This window comes from Molossus molossus, unplaced genomic scaffold (genome assembly GCF_014108415.1).
Source record: "Molossus molossus isolate mMolMol1 unplaced genomic scaffold, mMolMol1.p scaffold_m16_p_23, whole genome shotgun sequence".
Taxonomy (NCBI): Eukaryota; Metazoa; Chordata; class Mammalia; order Chiroptera; family Molossidae; genus Molossus; species Molossus molossus.
In genome coordinates this window covers 23,232,762-23,252,161 of record NW_023425359.1, presented here as the reverse complement: position 1 = coordinate 23,252,161, position 19,400 = coordinate 23,232,762, and the positions used below count along the sequence as shown (strand labels likewise).

At 40.2% G+C, this 19,400-nt stretch overlaps 1 protein-coding gene across 4 annotated transcripts in view; it reads left to right on the top strand.

Annotated features, from left to right (window-relative positions):
• KCNT2 (potassium sodium-activated channel subfamily T member 2) overlaps positions 1-17,389 on the top strand; it is a 165,919-nt gene extending 148,530 nt beyond the window's left edge. For 2 of the 4 annotated variants that reach the window (XM_036277429.1, XM_036277428.1), the window contains 3 exons: positions 2,209-2,509; positions 14,068-14,152; positions 16,778-17,389. In XM_036277429.1, coding sequence (XP_036133322.1) covers positions 2,209-2,509; positions 14,068-14,152; positions 16,778-16,889 — 498 coding nt within the window. In that variant the 3' untranslated portion in view covers positions 16,890-17,389. Of the gene's footprint in view, positions 1-204; positions 216-316; positions 327-2,208; positions 2,510-14,067; positions 14,153-16,777 lie in introns of those variants that run through there. The other 2 variants (XM_036277430.1, XR_004961413.1) reach the window with 2 other exon arrangements.
• Positions 17,390-19,400: the final 2,011 nt, after the last annotated feature.

Below are 19,400 nucleotides of genomic sequence, written 5' to 3'. Positions count from 1 at the left end.
TTATATATACTATTTTCTAGCTCTATTGATTCTTTCCTTGTTCCTCTCCAAGCCCGGGAAGGCATCTCTTACGTGCATTATTATCTTTCTCTAAATAAGAGTCTGACCAGCATGCTTATTAGCAAGACGCTGTTTAAATGAAACCGGTCGATTTGAGTCCATTCAAACACACAGTCGTGGCTTTCTGTCCACGTCACGTGGCAGAGCAGGAAGCCGTTCCCAGCACGGCCACAGGAGGGACGTGACGCCTTGGTCACAGCCCCTGGTTGCACAGCTACTGAAGTCCGCCTACTCGGACCCAGACAGACATGAGAAGGGCGTCCTACGTCACCGAGGCTTCGTGAGGGAGTGGTGATCTTTACGCGACAGTGTCCTGGGATCAGTAGTGCTGTTCTGTGCGTATTCTGTACAGAGGAACGTGGACATTCAGATCCACCAAGTCCTATAGCATCGCCTCTGTTCGCCAGTGAAGACATTACACGTGCCTTTGAGTTCTTCCCGCGGGCTCACTTATTCACTCGGGCACATGCGTTAGGGCCGTGGTGCTCACAGGCTGTGAAGGAGGAGTGTGCGTGTGCGTGTGTGTGTAAGAATCTCTGACATGCTTTGTGAGGCTGACACTCCCACAGGAGAGGACTCCAGTGTAGTCCTCAGTAGCTGAGACCGGAGAGAGTTGAGACTGACAATGACATCCACAATTGCTAAACGGTGGCATGAACACCTTCAGGACTTCCGACTTAACCCCCTGATCACTAAACCAAGGCTTCTAAAAAAATCTGAATGGAATGTTCTCTTGCCGTGAAGATACGAAGGTGACCTAGCTCGTTTTTGATGCCACGCGGATACCGTGCTGTTTTGAACCGGAAAGGGAGAAACGTGTAGACGCTTTGCATGGGTTTAGCGTGACATGCTCCCCTGGCCGGCCCCCAGGTGCCGTACGGGAGGCATTGACAGCCATCGTGATGCCTACCACATCTAAAGGCTCTGCTCAGGCGCTTGCTGAAACTGGAGATTTGAATTCTGTGCTTCCGAAAGGCAGGGCATCCAGGGAAGGGCAGTCTGTCTGCCCTGCAGGTGCGACCCAGCCGGGACGCTGCCTTCCCAGGTGCTGCCTGGAGAGAAGCCTCCAGGGGGCGCTGCACCTCACGCCGACCTCCTGGTGTGAAAAGCAATGATTGCACAGCAGGGAGTTCTCATGTGGTAAGGGCCTGTAATCCAAGGAGAGCTTCTTAAAAATCAGATTTTCCTGGAGAAAGAGCCCACTAAAATAGACTATTGTTCACTGTTTTTCCCTCCTGGGGAGGAGAGCCTGGTTTAAGTCTTTTTTGGGATTCCAGAAAACACTAGTGAAATATTTATATTTACAGCGTATTTTCACTTTGAATACTTTGAACAGTTCCTGAAAAAGGTTTTAATATTTTAATCAGACAACATTTGATGTGGTGAATAATTAATGCATGAATTAGAAAGTGCATTTTGTTTTCTTCTGGGTCTTATGAGGGAATGGGAAAAAAATCACATTTTACAAAGTTCATTCCAATACCCTCTTTAGAAAGAGCAGTAACTTTAAAAACCCTTAAATGTTCTTAATTCCAAAAATAAAAGTTTTCTTAATCTTTACGTAAATTTTATGTGACATACGTGTAGTAGATTTAGAAAAATCCATGGACTTTATTGGAGTAAAGTTATAAAATAGTGTTTTTTGTTCTCAGGTTCAAACAACTTTATGTTAATAGTCATTGACAAAATAACTCTGATACGTAAACATTAAATCCTTTCATAAAAACTTTTATGGAGGATGCCAAGATATTTTTATCAAGACAACACCTTTTCTAATAGTATTTTTAAGGATGGAAAATTAATAGCAATGACTATGATTTTGCTGTTTCTGGGTAAACTCTTGCCCAGCCAGTGTGGCTCAGTGGATTGAGCATCATCCCATGGACTGAGAGGTCTCGGTTTAATTCCTGGGTCAGGACACATACCTTGTTGCCGGCTTGATCCCCAGTAGGGGGCGTGCAGGAGGCAGCCCATTGATGTTTCTCTCTCTCCCTTCCTCTCTCTAAGAAACAAGATCAATAAAAACATATTTTTTTAAACTCTCACGAGATACATAATTATACCAAGATATTAGCCAACATATTAAGAGAGCCCCAGGCTAAAATTATTCCTAACGTATCTAACTATCAATGTGCTTCTCCTTTCAAGTCTCAAATATCAATCAGTGTGGAAGAATGGGAAGACACCAAAGACTGCAGGGACCAAGGCCACGCCCGAGGCAACCACCGCAACTCCACGTCCAGTGACCAGTCGGACCACCCCCTGCTGCGGAGAAAGAGCATGCAATGGGCCCGAAGGCTGAGCAGAAAAGGTCCCAAACACTCTGGTAAAACAGCTGAGAAAATAACCCAGCAGCGACTGACCCTCTACAGGAGGTCAGAGAGACAAGAGCTTGCTGAACTTGTGAAAAATAGAATGAAACACTTGGGTCTGTCTACAGTGGGATATGGTATGCGCTCTCGAACTCTTGTGTGATTGGACTTGTGATTTCTGGCCCTTAGTCGTTGTAGAGCTGGTTCTCATTTAGTAAGTCGAGAATCACATTTTTGGTTCAGAGGTCCATTGGAGGGGACGAGGGACCCAATATCTAATCTCTTACAGAAAATGATGATGATGATCATGAAAGGGCTCAATGTTTTTTAAAGTATTGGCTTAGTTCTCTAGGCCCTGTGATGAGTGTTCTACCTGAACGGTCGCTATCTTAATTTCCACAGAAACTCTTCCATTTGAGACCTAAGGAAACTAAGTCAAATAACGTATGAATTAGCTTGTTAATAGCATGGCTGAGATTGATGTGCAGTTCTGTCTGGCTCCAGTGTCTGTCTTACCACACACACACACACACACACATACACACACACACACACATATTGCATCTTATTCTAGGGCCTGGAATAAAATGAATTTGAGGCTTTGGCAAGTAACTAAATGTACCAGCCACAGACAGACCAAATGTTCCTACAAAATCTGTTTAGGTTCTTCGTGTCCAGAAACAAAACACCTTCAGAAGTTTCATTTAAAGCTGAAATAGTGCTTCATCTCACACACTGCAGACTTGTCTCAGTAAGGGTTAGGCTTCTTCCTTGATCTGTGATGGCAATAGAGACCACTGGGCATAGCTTAGATGAAGAATGCAAAGACATTTAAAAAGATGTTACTTATTACTGCATGAATTTTATTTTAAAAGGAAACTTAGTCCACTTAGAAGAAAACCAAGTGCTAAGGGTTTTGCTTTGTTACATATGTAACCCAGGAGCACCAGAAGGTACGATCGTGTCAGTATGGTGCAGGTGCTGGGTAGAACTGGATGCATCTTGTATTTTCCCCAACTCATCTTTATTATGAAAGTCTCAACATGAAACATTGTGCATAGGGAGAGATTTTAATAGTTGAATTAGATGAGTTTAGAAGAGGTTAGCTGTGTTTCTTTGACGAAGAAAAGGAAACTTATTTAACTGAGTTCCGACTCTTTGCCAGGACCTAGGTCAGGTCCTCTCTCATTACTCCCTTTGACCCTTATTCAAGAATTTGACCCTTCAAGAATTTGAAACTCCGAGGTTAAAGACTGCCCAAGGACATACAGTTGAAATGTGCTGGAGTCAGGAGTTCTTATTTAATTAAAATGAACCCTTATATTGTACTTACTTAAATGTAGTACAGACTCATCCATGACCCATAGTTTTAATATGATCAAACAAGGTCTTACATTAAGAAGCAAATTAAAAACAATGGTTATCATGAAAAATAATGCTAGCATTAAGAAGCAAATTAAAAACAATGGTTATCATGAAAAATAATGCTAGCTCCTTGCCAATTTACTAAGTATGGTAGTATTTCTCACGGAACTGCAGTCCTGTATTTATACGCACTTCTGTGATTATCCAGCTGCCTTTTGTTCTGAAAAGTTCCAGTCACTGGTTGTTCGTCCAGGTCCAGCCTTATTTCAGGAGAATCATAATAACCCCAGCAGGTCCTCGGAGCAGCTGGCCTCTAACAGGCACAAAACTGCATGGACTCCCCGCATGGGGGAATCATCAGGGAACATGTTATGGTTTTGCTAATAAAACTTCTCTCAGGTACCTGGCACTTGGTTATTCTCTATAGCGTTTTTAATAGAAATGTGTCAGTTTCATCCTCACACTAACTCGCACAGAAAGAAAGAATCCTGTCCACCGTGTTACTCTCTCTCTCTCCTTCCTTCCTCTTTCTGTTCATTCTATCCATCCATCCCGAGACGCATCGATTCATTCCAGAGCCAGGCCCTGCGCATGTCTAATCCCATAAAGATGACGAAAGCAGGTTCTGGAACCCAACACAACATGGGCTCCAGGTTCTCCCTGTATTTCTAACTCACGGGAATTCATCCATTGTTCAACAGGTGTCATTGGGCGTTCTCTGAGTGCCAGGCACCGTCCCAGACTCTGGGGAGAGAACACTGACCTATTCAGACAAGACCTCTGCACTGACGGAACTTATATTCTGGAGTCAGCCAATAGAGTTAATGAGTTATTTGAGCTCCCCAAGCCGTTTTTATCCGTTGTGAAATGGAGATCACAATGCCTATCTTACAGGTTTGTTGAGTAGGACAAGAGGGATGGAGTCATAGTATGCTCAGCCCAGAACTGCATTCAGTTAATAGCATAGTTCCACTGTATATTTTTAAGTACCATGAGGTCTTTGTTTTTTGCCCATGTCAACACAAACAAACAAAAACAGATGTGCACCCCTGGGGTCAGGATCATCTCCATCGAAGATGTCTGCTGGAAATCAGTTATTATTTTGTATTGTTTGCTTTCCTTCCTGGGGGAATAGGGAATGTCTCACTCATCTTTTCGTCTTTGTATCCCCAACACATTACACTTTTCCTGACACACGCAAAGCTAGTCACTGCACACTGAATGTGTGAACAGGTGGAGTGCGTACAGGTGAGGAATCAGGGTCTCACGCCTCAGTGACTTCCTGTGGGTCACCCAGCCTCTTGGGTGTTCGCATGACTTTCACTCAACATCTCTTCACATTTCCAATGAACCCCATGAGCTTTCTGCGTTCCCGTCAGGATCTTGGTGCTTCACAGACGAGAGACGTTCTAAGTACACGATGCACGATGACCGACTGAACTGCGCGCCATCACCTGACTTGTCCTGAGTAGGTCGGGTGTGTTCCAGGAGAAGGAACAGATTGTTTTTTACTTATTAGACATGAGATCTAAAGGCAAGAGAAAGGGGAGAATCAACGATGACTCTCGAGGGCTCTAGTCTGAACATCTAAGTGACACTGTACTGAGAGGAAGGAGACAAATATGTTGGAGTGAAGATAATAAATTAATGGAAGTGCCTGGCAGAATCCCAAGGGGGATGTTGTGTAAGAAGCTGGGTTTTTGCTGTCTGGGGCTCAAGAAAAAAGAAATGAGATGCTCACATAACCTGAGGGACATCAGCATATCGATTTTAATTAAATCCATACGAGTAGATGAAATAAACCCTAAAGAAAGACTACAGGAGAACTCTAGAAAAGTATTTGTATGTCCCAAAGGTTAAGGAAAGAAGCATCTTTAAAAAACAAGAGACTGACTGTCTAGAATTTAATGACCCAAAAGATGTTCCATAGTTCAGTGGTATGCTACCACTTGGCTACATGTTTTATCATGATACTGAACCTTTATACCTTCCTAAGTCCAGGCAGGTCCTGAGGGGGTCAGAGGCACCCTTCAGGATGGTAACTTCCACCCATAAGCAGTTTTGTCTGTTACCCCAAAGTGAGTACAAATATAATTTCCTATGTGTTCTGTGATGTGAAAAAAATGTTGGAAAGTGTTGGTTTATAGAGATAGGAAACAATGTTTCGTAGTGCCAAATAGTGTTGAAAGCATAGTGATAGGTCATTGATGACCCCGGTGAGGTCAGTTAAATGTGTGCAAGCCAGAGTTGTGTAGCAGGAGGAATGATGTTAAGACAACGATTTGGACGTACGAGGCTTAAATATATCAGGGACCCATAAGGTCTTATCTTACTGCAGCTGTATCCATTGTTTCCATTGCCAAAGCCATATCGTGACCCAAGATGGATGTTGGAACACCGATTATTTTGTTCACATTCTATCAGGCAGGAGGACAGAGATACTAGAGAATAAAGGGTTGTCTCTTCAATCAAAAGATACTACCAAATCGTTGCACACACCATTTTTATTATGTCCCATTGGCAAGGAGGTGTTTTATTTTTGGTGGCCCAGATCCAATATTAAAGAAGATGAGAAGAATGTCTGTCGAGAGACAATGGTCAGTTTTGGCCACAGTAGATTTTTTAAAAATAAGTTTCACTGGGCTCGGCCAGTGTGGCTCAGTGGTTGAGCGTCGACCCATGCACCAAGAGGTCATTGGCTCGATTCTTGGTCAGGGCACATGCCCAGGTTGTGGGCCCGATCCCCAGCGGGGGACATGTAGGAGACAGCCAGTCGATGTTCTCTCTCATTGATGTTTCTATCTCTCCTTCTCCCTTCCTCTCTCTCTCGAATCAATGAAAAAAAATACATTATTTAAAATAAGTTTCATTGTGAAGAAGAGGTGAGAAATATGGAGATAGCTGGATGGGAAAGGGGAAGAGGAAGAAAGACAATTGTTTTGAAGATCAGAGAGATATGAGCAGTCTTTATCAAGATCGATCCTTTAGAAAAGAAGTTGAAATACAGGAACGAGATCCCTGGGGAACCCTTTGCTTAGATGTTAGCAAATGAAGAAAATACACGTCTTTAAATGCAGTCAACTTGCAGGCATTTCAACAGGAAGTTGATGAATAGTTCATGTGACAGTAAGAGGCATGACCGTCTGCAGAGAGTGATAGAGTGGGAGGGTGAGCGTTTTGAAAAGAATTCAGAATGTTTGCAGTCTTGGAGAGAAAGGTGTTCTTTCTGTGCAGCACTGATCATTCTACTTTTAAAATTTGAATACAGAAAATTTCCAACATGAATAGATGTGGAAAGAATAGTATAATGAACCCACATGGCCTCATTATCACGCTTCAACAGCTATCAACCCTTGGCCTCTCTTGTTTCATGGACAACCTACCAATGTCCCTCACTTGGGAAATGTCAGACATCATGTATTTCAGTATACATCTCCATAATTCATAGACCAGTTGTAAAAATACAGTCAAACTTAACTTTGAAAAGAATTTTTAAAATCTATAAACCACACTGCCATATGAATAATGATTTTCTTTTCTCTTTCTTTAATTTTTTACATTACCATTTATACCCCCCTGTAGTATAGGCAATACCTCTTCCACCTTTACCCACCTCACAATCACCACAGTGTTGTCTATGCCCTGTGTTCGTTCTTTCTCTCTCTCTCTCTCTCTCTCTCTCCCTTCCTCCCTCCCTCCCTCCCTCCCTCCCTCCCTCCCTCCCTCCCTCCCTTCCTTCCTTCCTTCCTTCCTTCCTTCCTTCCTTCCTTCCTTCCTTCCTTCTTCTTTCTTTTTGGTACATGTCCCTAGCAGGAACCAAACCTGGGACTCTCTGGTCCGCAGGCCAATGCTCCAACCGCTGAGCCAAACCGGTCAGGGCTCCCCTACCTTCTTAATGTAACTAACTGGTATTATTCTTCAACAGTCTACTTAGAATGGCTCTCACACTAAAAATCATTCTTTCTAACTACTGACAGATTCTTAATGATCAGCTCATAGAATGACACATGGTTTTAATACAGAAATTTGCAAGCAAGCTTTCCTGGCATGACCGGTACTCCGGGTACCAGCCAGTGTTGGCATGGACTGTTGTACGACTCACACTGTTTGTAGAAGGAGAAATGCCAAGCCACAAAGTTAAAGAAATCCTTTTAAGTGAGAAAGAGGTAACTACCCGTTAGAGACCGGCTTGCTTATGTCCGTTGGAAAGCCTAGAGTCTTCACAATGTGCCTGATTTGTTGGATAGATTGACTAAGAACTCTTTTTTTTAGCTAATTTTGTGACTTAATTCTTAGTCATTCTCTTTCTTATGGGAAACAAAGAAACACATTTAATAAAAGATTGACATTGGCAGCCACACCAGTAATAGATGGTGGTGGTAGTTATGGTAACACTCATCAACTTCTCTACTGTAAGACATTTTTATAAATCATCGATCATTGGCATAAACGCTTTCATCAAAAGTTCTACCAAGTCCTAATCAATATGTCAAGTACCTTTTTCTAGTACAGAGTTATTCAAATTTATCTTCAAATTACCACAAAAGGAGAAAGGCACTACATATAAAAAGGTAGCTAAATATACCGTTTGAATGTTTTGAAACACTAGTACCCAGGAGGAATAATAGAGAGTATCTGAGATACTCTAATAACTTCATCAACAATTTATTTTTTTACATCAACACCAAATATCTACTGTTTTTTAAAATATATTATTTAACTTTTTCCTGTATTAATGAGCATGATGATATTGGTATGTAAATGAATAGATACCCAGCATAGAGTCCCAGAAAATAGATTTTATGTTGTTTTATATTCCAAAACTAATCCATTATCACAAGGAGGCAGTCAGAATCATAAAGAAATATACATAGGCTTGTTTTATGTTATTCTCATTTGGTATATAGAATGTTAATTTAAAAAAAACTCAAAGGTGTTTTTAATAGATAAAGTAATGAAGTTTCCAAGGGGGGTAATTGCTGAGCTAATAATGATTTATGCTAAATGAAAATATTTAGTCAATGAATTTTCCATCTCTCCCTAAATTAAAACGATAAAGTTTTGTTTCATTGAGCTGCTTCATACCCTTCCCAGAACATTAATTTTTCAATGACATCAATATTTTTACATAATTGACCACCATAGATAACTTAATTTCACTTAAATACACATATATTTTATCTTTATGACTGGAAATTAAAGTCTTGTGTGTTGATATATGTGTGAGAAAATATGGCCAATTTGAACAAAATGAAATATTTTTGTCATTGAAAAAAGAAGTTAACTGGTTGAGTGAACCTTTTACTTTCAACATTTTATTATGGGCTGAGTACAGTCAATGAAGGAGCAAAGAATGAACTTTCTCTATGCACTAAAACAGGAAGAAACTTCCGATTATGATGGCTTTCTATGCTCTCAATTTAAGTAACTAGGAAAAATGCAAATCAGTATCGTGCAGACAAGGGGACAAAAGCAACACATACCACTGTCCCCCAAGGGGAGGGGGACAATGAGTTAAGCCTCGTACAGGCTCAAAGTCAAGCAGGTGGTCCTCAAATAAGAAAATATGACCTGCACCAGTGGAAAGATCAATGAATAGAAATGGATCCAGAAAACACGGATATGAAAGTAGTTATTATAGTGTGCTCTATAGGTTCAAGATGACAGAGGGAAACAGAACATGATAGAGAAATCAAAGATAGAAAAGAGACCACCCTGAACCGCCTACATTGCAGAATTCGTAATGTCGTACCATAATGATGATCCTGCAGTAACTTAAACGATGTTCTTAAAATCACACAGGACCTTTACATCTGGCTTAATGGTAACCCTAAAACGAAAATACCCCTGCCTTTGGTCTGAAGAGTGTATTCCATAGCAGGGTGACTCTCAAGAAGATGGCTAGAATGGTCCATGAGGGAAAACTGAAATCACAGTGGATTAGGGCACTACCGATTATTTAAATGATTGGACTTTGTAGGAAAAGTAAGCACTGTGGACCGAGAGTGTTGTCTTTGTTAGAGTAGTTTTTGTTGTGACTGAAGAAAAATATACTCTCACTCTGGCATAGCATCGACTTCTTTTGTATTGTTTCCTTGTGTTTTCTATCAGCACTTAAATACGCTATGGTGTTTCTCGTCTTAGAACAATCTCTCTCTGTCTCTCTGTCTCTGTCTCTCTCTCTCATGCTCTCTGTCTTTCCCTCCCTCCTTCCGAATTTTCTCCACTGCCATTTCGACAAGCCACCATCGTCTCGCACCCGGGCTTCTGTATTATCTGTGTACTCTTCCTGGTTCAAGTTGGAGCCCCCCAAGTTCATTCCCTCAGAGCAGCCAAGGTGACATGTTCCACAAGACATCAGATCGTGCCAAATCTCCCGCCCTTCTAACCTTTTGCTGGCTTCTGACCATTTAGAGAATGGAATGCAAACTTCTGGTCAAGGTCCTGTGATGGGATCTGGTCCTAGCTTGCTTTTCAACATCGTCGCCGATGACTGGCCTCCTTGCTCCCTGCAGTCTGTCCTCAGGGTCTGAATTGCACACCTGAACTCAACCACCCCGGCCTCTGCCACGTGTCAAAACATGTACTCTTTATCTCTGCACGCCAACACCTTCACATACGATTATTCATCAGGCATGACATCCTAATGACAGAAAACCTTGATCGCACTTGATATGAATCAGGCACTGATTGTAAGAACTACATATTAATTTTAAGTCATACTCGTCATTTACCCTTTAATTCTATGGATAACCTACGAGGTGGCCCTACTGTCCCTCCACCTTGCAGCCAAGGAAGCAGCACGGACAGATGGACAGAAATCAAGTCCTTGGCCTTGGGTCTCGGCGTGCGTGACCGGGCAAGCCAGGACTGTCCCCAGGCGCTCTGGTTCCAGAGCCTCTGTTTCGGATACCTCCATATTTATTATTTAAAACATTTCTCTGATCACAAAACCCATAATGGGCATGTGTTTTGAAAGTATTATTTAGTGAAACGTACCCAAATATAAATAAGATTGAATTTTTTCTTATCAAATTTTATCCTTTTCAAAATGCTCTGACAGCACTTGCAAAGGAGAGTTTTAACCCGCCCCCCCCCCCAATGAAGCTCGTGTGTGTGGCCTGAGGCCCGCTGAGTTCATTTGTAAGAACGGTCAGAGAATCACTCTCTTTCCTTCCTAAGACCGTCATCTGCTTAGCGCTCTGAGCAGCAGGTCTCGGACAGGAGGCTTTGGTGTTAGGATCGCACGTGCTACTTAGCGCCGCAGGGTAAGTTTCTTGGCGAATCCCAGCAATGGCTGAACTGGACTCGGAACTGCTTTCAAAGTTTCCAATATCTTAGTACACTCATTTCAGGTTTTCACAAGAAGAATAGTTTGATCGAATAGTTACATCAATGATGAAATATTAATTTTCACAGAACGATTTAAGCGACATGGTGCCTTTTATTTGACCGAGGTCAGAGATGCCTCATCACACATGCTCACAGCTGCATGACAACAGATTCCTCAGTCGGAAATAAGTCTTCATTCAGGTTCATGAGCCAAGTTTTCCAAAGCAAATTAATTTTATTCACTAGTCACCTTATTGCATTCTTTGGGGAAAAGCCTTATTTAATCCACTTGGGTCTTTGCCTCCATCGGTGACAATGACTGTGACAGGGTCTTGAAGATCCAGAAAGCCTACCATGTGCTTTCCCTCCAGAATTCAGAAATAACAAAAAAACAGTGTAGAAAATACAGAGAGAGATGAAAACACCAGATGTAGGGCCACAGAAAGTAGATGGTGGAGTGTGGTTTTGATGGGTGATCACAATGGGCTTTGGAAACTCACCTCCTAATTCTTAAACACAGAGTCACAAAGAGCAAAAGAGTGAATGGCAGGATGTCTCCACCCCACACGGTGGAGCACAAGCCCATCAGAATTCACGACAGCAAGGTGGACATGAATGAGGGAGAGAGAAGGGCTTTGAACTCAGCCACTTCTTAACATTTCTCTTCGCCTCACCCTTAGGAGGTGTCAGTGAAGGATGGGCAAGGAAGGAATCAGGAGTGACCAGGTCTCATCATGCTATTACCCAGGTCTCGCTATAAACCATGTGTATCATTGAATTGAGCTCATTCGCAAAATGTTTGCTCCAATTTCTGAAGTCCACGGAAGGCGTAAAATCTTCAGAATGACAAAACTGGAGCAGAAAAAAATTATTGATGCGCTGGTTCTTTCTACTGCTGTAAAAATTCTCAGTCATCTAAGGCACTTTAGATGCAAACCAAGTCACCAACAGATGCTGACTTCATCCCGGAACCAAAAATGAGTACGATATCATGTTACTACTAGAGGAGAAGAAAGGTTGGGTATGGATACTGACGGGGAAGTTGTTAAAACTGTTTTCTCCTAATGCGACTGTTCAACCATGTTCACTGTTTTCATAAGTTCAATGTTGCTGTTTGTATAAGAATCTGAGTTATGCATAGACAAGTAAGAAGGTGGTTTTCTGCTGGACTTATTGCATTTCAGAGTATCATGTTGTAGTCTCCAGAAGGCACTATTAATTTCTGTTCCTCTGTGCAGCAGTAGTGGAAATTCACACAGAGGAAGAACTTCTCAAAAAAGATACGTACATTGCTTTTTATACAGACCAATGACCCTGGTTATCTTGGATTAGTACAGTGCCCTTTGAGTTGAAATTGTACCTTATTTGGAGTTGGCTCATGTTATACATGTACTGGAATTCTATCTCCAGAGTTAGACATCTACCTACCCCTAGGTAAGATGTTCAGGGTTAACAGATTAAAATATAGGATTCCCAGTTAAATATAAATTTCAGATAAATGACAAAGAATTGTTTAGTACTATTGTGTCACATGCAATATTTGAGACATATTCATGCTTAAAAATGGTTAGTTTTTTTTATCTTAAATATAGATTTCACAGGGTATTCTCCATGTTCTATCCTTATGGCAGAATACAATTCTTTGTATCTACTTCGGAGGTATATATAACCGAATGTATCTCTTCATTTGACTAACAAGTTGATGATCTTGTGATTGTAACAGTTTTACAGGTGTGCTTATGGGTGGGTTTAGTTACACTGTAGTTATCTGCCCTATAAAATAAGGACTTACATTTATAGATTTTACAAATAAGGCACATCTATGTATCACTTTCAAATATCACTGCACGTATTGTCTTTTGTATCCAAGGGACAGGTTTTTAGTTAGATAAAAATGGAAGCCATTATTTTATAAAAATACTATATATTTTCCAGTGCAGGAGGTGACCAGGGCCAGCTACCTTGATCACTGAAAGACCTTTGCTTTAGTTGTAGGCAGCTATGTGAATATCGACCTGTCCCTATGGGTAGGACATACATTCTTAGATTTTGGGTCAAACTGAAAAGTTTAGTACCTCCTTCAGGAGCTAAAGTTCTGTACAATGGAGGTGGCTAGGTGGGTACCAGGGCTCCAGAGCAGGAATTTAAAAAACCCTCACAGCCTAAATGCTTGACCCTCGGAGGATTAACACTACTGAAGGATGTCTCCATACTGCTCCGCATTTACATGGTATCGTAGCCAAGCAGCTAAAAACTGCAGATGCAAAGCTGTCTTCTTTCTCTGTGCCCTATAGACTCAAAGTCAGCTCTCTGAACTTGAAACCTGACCATGTCTTCAGACTAAATTGACAAAATTAAAATGACACAGCTTTTCATAATATATATATATATATGAGGAAAAACAAGTAACTTGGTAGTCCACTTTCTTTGAAACCTACAGTTCAATGCTGCACTGTGAGATCCTCTGTGTTGCCCCAAACCAGGAGACTAGCTTTTATCAGATGCAGCACATGACAAAGTCAAACATATTGGAGCTCTCCAGATACATTTTTGACGTGTTTCTGAACACAATGTCACTAGATGATATTTCAAGGAATTTCCCACATGAATATTCCTTTCTGGGATGGCCATCTCTACCCACAATACTTTTTTTATGATTGATCAAGCAAAATAAATCAAGCCAGCATCTTGTCGAGATATTTCTTTAATAAAAATACCTTTTCAATGCCAAAGCCTAGAGGGTAGGATATAACTGTGGTTGTTGCAAACAGAATCGGATACTTTAGTTTTATGACCTATTGGAACAGAAAAGGAGTAGCCGTCAGACATTCTAATGACATCCTTGGAAAACAGTCAGTTATGTACACAATCCTACCATGAGCAAAACTCTAGTAAGTTCTCATTGACAGCTCTATGGTTTGAACATAAGATGCTCTATTTTAATCCCTGCAATTCTCTGTAAGTAGCATAACAAACTTGGCACTGATTTATCTTCTAGATGAAATGAATGACCATCAGAGTACCCTGTCGTACATCCTCATCAACCCGTCTCCAGACACCAGGCTAGAGCTCAATGACATTGTGTAAGTAGACCTCCCCTCCCACATGAGGCATTTATTCGAGAAACCACCAATTTATTTTTTATATGTTTATTCCCACCATTATAACCCCTATGATTCCTGAGATACAAATGTCCAAGTCTAATTTGTGTGCTCAATAAACAAATGCATTGCATGTAGTTCTGTACGTAACACTATGAAAGGACATCGCAGGACTGTGGAGGAATAAAGGAAGAAATAGCAGCATGAATGCCGTGTCCTGTGAGCTGGTATATATTCGGGGAAAGAAGAGAAAATACGTTGAATCATAAGAGAAATTCCGAAAGGAAAACCTGAAATATCTCACCCTAGCCAAAGCCCCGAGACTTCCTGCCAGGCACAGCAAACCAGATGAAAAGACTTATTAGGAAAAGGTTTCAGTGGGGTCATTTGCTTCATCAGAAACTGTGCATGATGCATGCCCAACGATCCACATTTGTGGCATCGAGATAATGAAATGTAGGTGTAACCAGAGCAACGATGAATATCACGGAACATGCCTACCATGGCCAGTAGTTGGGAAAAAACACATTTTAGAAATTTATTTTATTAGCCTCACAGGGTCCGTAGTGATAATATTAGGGGAAGGCATTCTGCGGCTACATCAGTGAATTTAGAGGAAAATGAATTATACTCCCGCCATTTTATGTTTTTTTCTAAAAAAAATTACTCTCCGAGGTTCATTTTATTTATTTTTTAAATGAATTTATTGTTTAGATCAAACATTCATTTGATTCAAAGGACAATAAATCACTAGATGATATGACATTAAAATATGCATATTATCTTTCCTCTTCAATCTATGTCCATTGATATTTAAAATAATTTTAACAGCGTGCATAGAGAACAAAATCCAGTTTCTAGATTCAAAGACTCGTCTCAACTTTTATTTGACGGAAGAAAATAGGACTGCAGCATTTCAGATCGCCTTTGCGCATTTTCAGTAAGGAATGTCTTCTATAAATATTTTTCCTCGATTTCTTAAGAGCACGAACACCATCGTCGTCGGAGTCCTCACTTTTAAATTTGTTTCTCTGTTCATTTTCTGTCCCTTCTCAGATTGCTATAAAACGGTGCATACTTCTCTCATTGACGCGAAACCAGGCTTCTGTGATGCTTTATCTGCCTTCCCCACCCCCACGCAGGGCACCCCACTGTCTGTGGTACAGAAATTATCCTGAAGTCGAAGGCTCGTCAGGAACTGTTTCCACTTCCCTTCCCGAACTGACTGCTGCTTCCTGGTCTCATCAGTCTTTTCAAGTCAAAATCGTTTTCTAAACATACAAGGAGCATCCTCCATGTCTCAGATCACCTTTCTCTCCCCTACCCTTGATCTTGGAGAGATCGGTTCACTCCACCTCCTCAATGAAGACTCCCTTATTGTATTGCTCTTTTTCTCTTATGTGGTGTTTGGAATTTCTTCTTCTTCTTTTTTTCTCTCTCTTTATATCTGCTTCATCAATTAAACTCTACTAATCCTGTGAAGGACAGGGATCCGGTCCGTATTCCCAAGTCCTAGCACAGTCTACGAGAGATGCTCAGGAAACATGTGTTCATGGTGTCATTTCACAGTTAGAAGGAAACATCTCTCAGAAAACAAACTGGGAGGTGAACATTTTTCTATTTGCTAATAGAATGAATTAAGAATTCTTTTTTATACTTTTGTATAATTGCTAACTATAGCATAACCTGAATTTTAAACGATGCATTTCCAGAGAACTAAAATATTATCTGTGCATACTATTCTTCATTACATTTATCAAGTCATTCGTTGCATAGAATTAGAGAACAGCTGAAGTAAAAAGAGTACAGAAATTATTTAGATCAAATTTATTTGCGAATGATTAAAAATAAGACTAAGAGCAGTTAAGTAATAGGAGAATCCTGGCTAGGATTTCAGTCTCCTTGATAAAAAGGAAACAGCTAATGTTAGGGTACTATAGCAACAAACTGCTAATATAAATCATAAATGTTTTGTAAGTGGAAGGTGGGGAAATGGATCGGAACTGAAGTATAATGGTGCTTGTTTATCAGCACCCATCACTGCGATCTTCCTAGGAATGGAAGTAACACCAACCCTCAGCCATGAAAAAGATGTAACACTGCCATTTGCGACGACATGGATGGATCTTGAGAACGTGCTAAGTGAAATACGTCAGACAGAAAAGGACAAACACTATACGATTTCACTCCTCTGTGGGATATACAAGAGAAAACAACGAACGAACAGACAAAACAAACAAACTCATAGACACAGACAGTAGTATGGTCCTTACCAGAGAGAAAGGGGGGGGAGGATAAAGAGGCTAAGGGGGGGTCAAGTACATGGTGATGGAAGGAGACCAGACTCCGGGTGGTGAGCACACCATACAATATACAGATGATATGTTATAGAATTGCACACCTTAAATCGATAGAACGTTATTCACCAATGTTACCCCAATATATATATATATTTAAATTAATACTAATTAGGGCCAACTAAACAGTGAGTCCTCCCACTGTTGTAAATAGGGACACAGATCAAATCACCTAAAAACCGAACACATACGTGAACTAGCTTTGTGTTTAGTGGCTGTTAGAGTTCTTTGCTTTCTTTTCTCTTATCAGATACTTAATCCGACCGGACCCTCTGCCCTTCCTTGCCAACAACGAGCCCATTCGAAATAGCAGCCTCTGCAATGCGGCGGGCGCAGACTCCCGGGAGGAGACCCAGCTTTGATAGCTCGGGAATAACGGACTTCTTTTTTGCTACAAGGATCTTGTTTGAAAAAACTCTGTATCTTAGGGGAAGGAAGGTTGCTGCATGAAATAGACGAGATGGGAATATATTCAAATCTCTCATATTTTAAAAATGTCTATTCTCTTAGAAGTATAGGTTATTTTGAAATTGGACATACTGGTTATGGGTATTCCTCTCATTTCTATTTGAAAGACATCAATGGAATGGTTTTTTCAAAACCTCCGTTAAAACACACAATTTTGAATCTGGTAACTTAATTGTTTGACCGCAATCCAAACTGTATGAAGTCGGTTTTTAAAAACTCTAAGGTTTTATGAAAGTCAATGAAAAGTCCAGCTCTAGCTGGTGCATCTCAACGGACACAGAAGATCGTTGCTCCTTTAAAAAATCAAATGTCACACGATGTTCTTTAAAATCGCTCTTTTATAAAAGTGAGCTTGCCATACATGTCTCAGCTCCTCTCCACAGAGATCACAACTTTGTTGGCTGACATTTTTGTAAGAATCACAGTTTGCTTTAGAATATAAATCCTTAAGTCATCTTCACCTGTTTTGGTTGTTTTTTTCATATGACACCATATTTATTTTAGAATTTGAGATGCTCATGGCATGTTTTATTACACTGAAGAAACCAAAACAAATAAAAAAAAAAATCAAGAACCTGAACTTTTTGCTACATTTGTGTCTCACCCCCACAATCTTACTTGTGTGCCGAGAAGAGTGCATTCAAAAGCAAATATTGATCGTGCCTAACAGAGAGGAAATACTTGAATTTGTTGACTTAGATTTAATCCAAGAATTGACACATGAACTAAAATATGCAATCATTTTCATTGGACTAGTGAGCTTCAACATCTTTTTTTCCCTATCTCTACATAGAATATTTCATTAGAAAGGTAATTTAAAATTCAAAGGAGCAAAATTATACTATTTATGGACTACACAGAAATTTGAAACATTGTAAGTCCTCTTTTATGCTGTTAGTACTGAAATAGTCATACACAGAAATTGATGCTAAAATTTTTTATTTAATTTTGAAAAGTTATCTATAAGAACCATGTTTTAACGTTGTGAAGAAAAAGCAGTATCATAAACATAGGTGGTTTTGCCATTAAAATAAAATATAAATGGGCAGAATCAGACATGATAAATGAAGTACGAATGACCTTTGGCGACACCCCTGCTTTCGGCTGTATTTCTGCACCCCCCAACCTCACCCCCCAGAAAGAGAGAGAAAAGCACAGAGTATAGTTGCCCGTTAGTTGGAGAGTGTTAAGGCAGAGAGAGACATGGGCAAAATTAAAAAGTTAATTTTGATTTTGTGTTTTTCTTTATTTCTGAATTTGACATTGATTCTTAGTTCAACCGAAAATAGACTAGAAAGAGAAATTTTATCTTTTTTTTTTTCCATAAAGAAGCAGAATAATTGAAAGGAACATAGTAGGGTTAAAAACAGAGAGAAAGAAACCCTAATTATTCCCAAATAATTCTAAGGAAATAAAAATGTAAACTATAAAATGTGAAATTGAACTTTGCTGCCATCGTATGTATTGGCTTGGAGAATGAAATGCCTATTTGTTTTGTTCTGTTTCATTTTGGTTTTCAGCACTTTACCTCACCCTTAATTTGGAATAACAAAACCCTGAGGATTTCTTCAACGACAGGGAGAATCTATCTTTACTTTTCTTTAATCAGGCAGAGAAGTTGAATTTATAACAAGTTACGTAAAACCAGAGGCAAGTAAGGTTGTACGCAGAGGTATGTGTATGTTATAAGCACCTAGTTGGCAAACACACACATTAACATGGAAATTATTCAAAGTAAAGGTGGAATCAAAGTGATGTATGCAGTGGAAAATAAACGTGCATGTACTGACCCAGTTCACGTGTATACAGCAACAGTCCGTGTGCACAGCAACAGTCCATGTACACACCAACAGTCTGTGTGCACACCAACGGTTTGTGTACACATCAATGGTCCATATGCACACCAATAGTCCATGTGCACACTAACAGTCCGTGTATACATCAACAGTCCATGTGCACACCAACAGTCCATGTACACATCAACAGTTCATATACACATCAACAGTCCATGTACACATCAACAGTCCGTGTGCACATTAACAGTCCATATACACATCAACAGTCCGTGTGCACACCAACAGTCCGTGTGATGCTTCTTTGAATAGCCATGACCTTCCTTTATTACAGTTATTTTTAGGAATAAATATAAGATTTTATGAATTTTCTGTTTCCTCCGAAAATCTCAAGTTCAGTATTTTTGCATTTCGACTACTGTTGAGACCGGGGTTTTGGGTGAGGACATGACTAATATCGCCTATGAAACTAGAAATGTTGTTTTATACCTTTTACGGTAATTATTTTTTGATGATGAACACAAGTCCAAATGTACTGTTTGGCACGATTCCTACAGCTTGCTATACTAGTGACAGTTTACTAGTCTTTCTGTTATTTAAACAACAGAAAGA